Source organism: Protobothrops mucrosquamatus, unplaced genomic scaffold (genome assembly GCF_001527695.2).
Source record: "Protobothrops mucrosquamatus isolate PMUCROS unplaced genomic scaffold, P.Mucros_1.0 scaffold301, whole genome shotgun sequence".
Lineage (NCBI taxonomy): Eukaryota > Metazoa > Chordata > Lepidosauria > Squamata > Viperidae > Protobothrops > Protobothrops mucrosquamatus.
This window is the reverse complement of record NW_015386644.1, coordinates 262,292-268,635: the sequence shown is the minus strand read 5'-3', so window position 1 is coordinate 268,635 and position 6,344 is coordinate 262,292. Positions and strand designations below refer to the sequence as shown.

The window sequence follows — 6,344 nt, the reverse complement described above, 5'->3', positions numbered from 1 at the left end:
AGAGATATTTTCCTGACCTGAAAGCGAATTGGCCCTGGTTGCCGCGAGCTGATTATTAGAAGGACCGATCGTACATTTATATACACCCCACATACAACCACGGACACGCAGGCACGCACACCTACATACATTCCCACGTACAATTTTTTCAGCGTGGGGGGAGCTGAGATGATGGAAAGGATAAGAAAAGAGATGATTTTGATGGAAAGGGGGCTGCACAGCCCCACGGCTGGCAAAAGGCTGGCGAATCATCTGACCGAGGCGGCTGGCAACGCAGTCCTGGAGGCCCTGGAAAACTCGCCCCACGGCGGCCGGCTCAGCCCGAGACTAACTTCCGCTTCTCTGCACAGCTCCATCGGGGACCTGCCCGCCGCCAAAGGGAAATTCGAGATCGACGCTTTATTCAGCCTTCAGCACCAGAACAGCGAAAGCGCCGTAGCGGCAGAGCTGCCTTCCGCCGAAAGCCGGAAGAAAATTAACCATTACTCAGAAGTGGCTGCAGAGGCAGACATGAACAGCGACGTGGAGGTAGGCTGCTCCGCGCTCCGATCGCCGGGTAGCCTGTCCTCCTCCCTGAAGGAAAGCAATAACAAAGGTAACTCTCTTCCCTCGCGCTCCCCATCCCACCCCGAAGCCGGCTTTTAGCGGGGCGAGGCGTGGGCGGCGTGGGAATGGGGGGGAGAGAAATCCACGCATAGCAGGATCGAACCCTTATCCTGTTTTTTCTCTCTTTCTTTTACTTATCCCTTTCCCCTCCCCGTTAAGAGAAGACATCCCGTAAAACAAGGGTTTAAACACCAGGGCATTAATTCGGGGATCAACTGAAGGTGCTAAGTAGCCCCCCAGCATAGCATCCTTAAGGAATCCGAAGCAAAAGGTTACAGAGTTGCGTGGGTTGCGCACGCTACCCGCACTAAGCGAATCTCCGAGTGGCATTTATACTTTGGGTTCTTCTGTGTCGAAGTATGCAGGGCAGGAGTGAAAATGTACCTGCACTTATTACACGGCATATCCCCACGTCTGGGGATCTTTCCGGAGATCTGCTATGGGATTTTACAGGGCTGATCTAGAAATCTGAGGGGCGCTTATTTGCCGGCTATGTAACAATCCGCCCGCGATTTCGCAAGTGTAAACAAGTACTTTTTGCTGAATTTTTATGAAGGGTATTTAGAAAAGAGTGTGCATACTGATCAACTCCGAGATCGCAATTAGATCCTGTTGGTGTAATTGATATAACTCAGTTTATTCAGAGTGCAGGTAAGCGGTGTCCTTTAAGTAATTTATCTCCACATATGCCTGATTTTCTATTCTGGGTTTTCATTAAAAATGCAGCATTTTTTTAAAAATGTTTGCTCTCTACTATACTTTTTGCCTTCTCCCTCCCTCCTGTGCGACCTACTTAGCACTGTTAACTTTGACTAAGAATAATGCATCATAATGTCACAAACTCGTCTAACAACTTATTTTTTAAAGCTGGAAAACAACTCATTCTATCGGAGCCAAGTTGCACAATTAGAATCATCAGAGGCTGGGGGACTGTGAAACCTTTTAGGAAACACATTTGAACAGGGCATTCGTTTGCAATCCGAATTGGGCAAGCCGTTCCGTTTATCCTCCTTTTGTAAACCTCTTAAAAAAGTGAACGAAAAAGTAAAGGGGAAAAAAATCCCCAGTGATGGGCCCCAGCATAGATTAGCTGTAGGCGCCTTACAAAAGACGCCCCTAACTTTTCCCATCGAATATATATTTTAGGTAGAGTGGAATCTTTTTATCAATAGGTGGTTGTTGTTGTTTTTTTTGCTTTTAAAGGATGCTTAATTTTCTTGATGTCTTCTCACTTAACTGCAAACAAAAGATAAAAGGAGAAACTTTCTATTGATCCGATTAACGCTGGCGATTTGTGTCCCTGACAGACAACATTAATTATTGGGGAAGTGTGGATTGCAGGCAGGGGCTGAAATCCGCCTGGCAGCGCGTCTCCGGGACAATAAACACGGTCTTTTGTTACTTTTTGTCTGGAAGGCTATTCGGAGAGCGGTTCGACTCCGAGCACCACCAGCTCGTCCTCAGGATCCACACTGAACAACTTGCACAGCGGAAGCAACCTGAGCACTTCCAGCTCCGGGGCCGATCAAGTGAGGAGGTACCGCACCGCCTTCACCCGGGAGCAGATCGCCCGGCTGGAAAAGGAATTCTACCGCGAGAACTATGTCTCTCGGCCTAGACGGTGTGAGTTGGCCGCCGCGCTCAACCTTCCCGAGACTACCATAAAGGTATTGCCAAGGAAAGGGAGACTCATGAGAGTCAGGCCGGTCCTGGCGGGGAGGGTGGCTGGAGGCTCAGGACCCGATTTTGAGGGCTTGGTTTGTCATTTCCGTGTGTGTAGCTCCCCAAGCTGTAGTCCTGTTTTTAGCCGGGCTTGCCTGAGACTGAAAAATGTCCTCTTCTGCGCCCGCTTCCTCCGAAAGGAGGAAGGATTCTGATCAATATAAAAAGGAATCAGATAAATAAAAGGAAAGCAGCGGATTGCCTTGCTATTTTAAGAACCTTCCTCCTTCCACGGAATAGGCTTTCGGATTTTATTTTGTTCACCTTAGGCTATTTCTTTTCACATTTGTAGATACATACAAACACACAAAAAGAAAAAAAAAACGAGGGAAAAAAGCAAAAAAATAGAGTGAATGAAATATCAAGAATAAAAATAAAAGAAGCGACAGACGGATTGGATAATTAACCAAGTCGCTCTAGAACTGAATATACACATTTTGTCCCCCCCCCCCATTGGTGTATTTTTTGTTGTTGTTTTCTCTTCCCTTTAAGAGAACGAGTATGGCTAAGCCATCAGGCCTCTTGTAACTTTCTCAAAAAATGTAGATTGGCACTACAAATAAAAACAGTAGATAAAAATCAAAGGGAGCAGCAGCATCAGTCTTGTATTAAATGTGTCTTTGTGCTTTTAAACTTAAAGAACCGGAATCGTGCCTTCAGCTTAACTCTTCAGGAAGGCATTATGTCAATCATTTCCTAAATAATAATGGCAAAGGGGACTGAGATAAAATGACAGTAAAAATACCATCCATTTTCTTATAAAGCATTCCCCAGGTCAAATCCCCTTTTATTATTACTATTTTACAATTTCAACAGAAACTTAAGTCTTATAGCAGTTTTCACCTTCTGAAAATTTGGCACTGGGTGATAATGTCAGTTCTGCATATGCTTACCTGTCATGGACACGAACTAAGCTGAATTAATAATAATCGATTGGATTAGAGGTTGAAGGACCATTTAAGAATAAAACAGTAGAATTTCAGATAACTTTTAAGGTGGATTTTTGAGAATGTATGTATCACGGTTGTTCTTTCGCCACGCTAGGCCGGCAGTGATATTCAAATAAAATGTAAAAAGCTTTTTTCAAAGAGAGATGTATGTATTTTAACCTGAATCGGAATTAGAGAAGCCAAAATCATATAGAAGGATCCTGAGTTTATCCGGGATTAAAATGCAGGCAGCTTCTTTTCGATTTTGGTAAACACCAGCTGAGGAATTACTGCCTTCATGAAGCTATTTTAGGCAGAAGCGGAATTCCCGTCTTAGGGAGGACCGGATGCGAATTGGTGGCAGAGTTCGTCTGGCCAGCTACCCTAGATAGAAAACGGCAGCGTAGTGGTTAAGATAGTGCCCTAGAAACCAGGAGATTGTGAGTTCTAGTCCTGCCTTACACATGAAAGCCGGGCTGGGTGACCTTGGGCCAGTCACCCTGTCCCTCAACCCAACCCACCTCACAGGGTTGTCGTTGTGGGGAAAATAGGAGAAGGAAAGACTATTTTGTATATCCAGGCCTTGAGTTACTTATAAGCGAATCGTGGTCGGATAAAACTCTAATAAATGTTAAAAAAATAAAATAAAAACGCAGCTGACCTTACGGGGGAGGGCGAGCGGGGGGGGGGGAGCCGCCGTTGCTTTGGCTAGGTAGGCAGCCCTCCCCGCGCCTCGCTTCTCCCGCACTCTGACTCACTCCGCGACTCCGCTTCCTCCCCCTCCTCCTCCCCCTCCCCAGGTGTGGTTCCAGAACCGGCGCATGAAGGACAAGCGGCAGAGACTGGCCATGTCCTGGCCCCACCCGGCGGACCCCAGCTTCTACACCTACATGATGACCCACGCGGCAGCCACGGGGAGCCTGCCTTACCCTTTCCACTCCCACGTGCCCCTCCACTACTACCCGCACGTCGGGGTGACGGCGGCGGCGGCGGCCGCGGCCGCAGCCTCCGGAGCGGCCGCCTCGCCTTTCGCCACCTCCATCCGCCCGCTGGACACCTTCCGCGCCCTCTCGCACCCTTATTCCCGCCCGGAGCTGCTGTGCAGCTTCCGACACCCGGGCCTCTACCAGTCGCCCGCCGCCGCCGCCGCCGCGGGGCTCAACAGCAGCGCGGCGGCTTCGGCGGCGGCGGCGGCAGCGGCGGCAGCAGCGGCGGCGGCCGCCTCCTCGGCTCCGCCCACCGGCTCCGCCCCTTGCTCCTGTCTCAGTTGCCACAGCAGCCAATCGGCGGCGGCGGCGGCGGCGGCGGCCCTGGGCTCGCGCTCGTCCAGCTCGGATTTCCCCTGCAGCGCGGCCGGAGCCGCGGCGGCCGCTTCGCAGCGCTCGGAGAGCAGCTTCCTGCCTTACTCGGCGGCCGTGCTCAGCAAGACGGCCGTGCCCTCCCCGGACCAGCGGGAGGAGGCTCCCTTGACCAGATAACCGGCCTCCAGGGCGCTGTTGGGCCGGGGTGGCCCGGGGCAGGAGCGAACCGTTGGGGACGAGGTGGGACGGGAGGGCCGTAGCTGCAAGCTCTAGTTCTATCTAGCAGCAGGTTGTTTTTTTCCTAGCGCTGTTCTTAACGATTCGGGCTATTAGGGCTCCGGTTTAATATGGAATTCCCCAAAAGGAGTGGAAGCTGCTTCTGCTGCTGCTTCTGCGGTTGCTGTTGCAAAAGTTTAATGGATGGATGGATTTGGGCCCCGGTAGACCAAAAACTATAAGCCCCCCCCTCTTTCTCAGTGGAAGGACTGTGTGTGTAGAAAAAAAAAAGCAAAAAAAAAAAAAAAAAGCGATCCCTTCCAGACATTTACGGTATTTTCTTTTTCTGTTTAATCTTAGGGGAGCCTGGCTCTGCTCCCCCTGCTGACGGCAACGGGAACTGTTTGCATTTTTTTTTCTGAGTTCAGCTGCCTTTTGTGGTTTGTTTTGTTTACCTTATGGTTTTCCTCGTCCGAAACGTGGTTTTGGACGGCTTAATATTTCCACCCCCTGTCCCTTCGTGTCCTTTTTTCTTTCGTCCTGAAGCGAAACCAGCGGGATCTTTTCTAGGAATTTGGCTGAGGACGAAGCTTAACAGAAACACTGAAGGAAACGACCGCAGACACACCTGGGGGTTCAAGGAGTCGAGAGGGGCTGTTTTAGGGAATAGGAAAGTCCGATACTTACCGTCCTTTCTGATCTTTCCCCGAAGGCGGGCTGGTAATATATAGTCTTGCGCGGGCCTCCAAAAACGCTTCCCCAAAGAAAGCGAATGGGGAGGAGATGGCCTTGAACGGCTTGGTAAAAAGATTAGGTAGACTGGGACAAACGGAATGGTAGTTTAGAAAAGAGGAAACGCGGCTTGTTGCTTCCGAGTCTCTTACTCTGCATTTATCTGGGAAATACTTGAAACTTTCTTGGCATGTCTCCTACCCTGAAACGGATCTTCTACATAACTTTTTTAAAAAAAATGTTAAATTCTTCCCCTGTCCTCCCCAAAGGAGGAAAATAATCACGCTTGCTTTATTTAAGCCCCCCTTTCCCCCTCTCCCCCCCCCCGCGATCTGGGCTAACAGAGAGCCCAAATCCCCACAACTTTCCGTGAACTTGAGAGACGCATCAAAAAACCACCGGTGTTACTGCGGTGTCAATTTTGATGCTAATAATGTGCAGATTATGACGAAAATTGCCAATCATGTTCTCTGATGGACCCTCCTTTGAATGCAGAGTGGTGGGGGGAGTTTCCCGCACGGAGACCTGCTGTCAAGTACTAACAACCCGCTAAGGGAAGTCATTAGAAGAGACGGATAAGAGACTTGGTACATAAAACATTGTTCCTGGTGCAAAGGCGGTAGGTTATTTAATGTTAGATCTGTTACCTTGGAAGTGATTTTTTTTTGCACAAGAAAGCTACGGTTCTGATCATCTCAATTGCCAATTTTCATTTTGGGAACTTGGACGCCCTGGGTAGACTTTTCAGTTGATATTCCACCAATGTGAAAGAGCCTCATTAAATCAAACTTGGCTATATTTCCATAATGCTCCTGGCAGAGTCACTTTACTCTTCACA

At 49.2% G+C, this 6,344-nt stretch overlaps 1 protein-coding gene across 1 annotated transcript; it reads left to right on the top strand.

Moving 5' to 3' along the window:
- Positions 1-168: 168 nt before the first annotated feature.
- On the top strand, positions 169-4,735 carry EVX2 (even-skipped homeobox 2). Its single transcript, XM_015814980.1, has 3 exons — positions 169-595; positions 2,023-2,273; positions 4,058-4,735. Exons 1-3 carry the CDS (start codon positions 169-171, stop codon positions 4,733-4,735), a joined length of 1,356 nt encoding a protein of 451 aa, XP_015670466.1.
- Positions 4,736-6,344: the final 1,609 nt, after the last annotated feature.

Bases quoted from the DNA above. Each gene is read 5' to 3' on its own strand.
- EVX2 (XM_015814980.1), top strand. From the start codon at position 169: ATGATGGAAAGGATAAGAAAAGAGATGATTTTGATGGAAAGGGGGCTG. The intron at 596-2,022 runs GTAACTCTCTTC...TTTGTCTGGAAG, and splicing joins GAAGGAAAGCAATAACAAAG to GCTATTCGGAGAGCGGTTCG. The intron at 2,274-4,057 runs GTATTGCCAAGG...CCCCCTCCCCAG, and splicing joins TTCCCGAGACTACCATAAAG to GTGTGGTTCCAGAACCGGCG.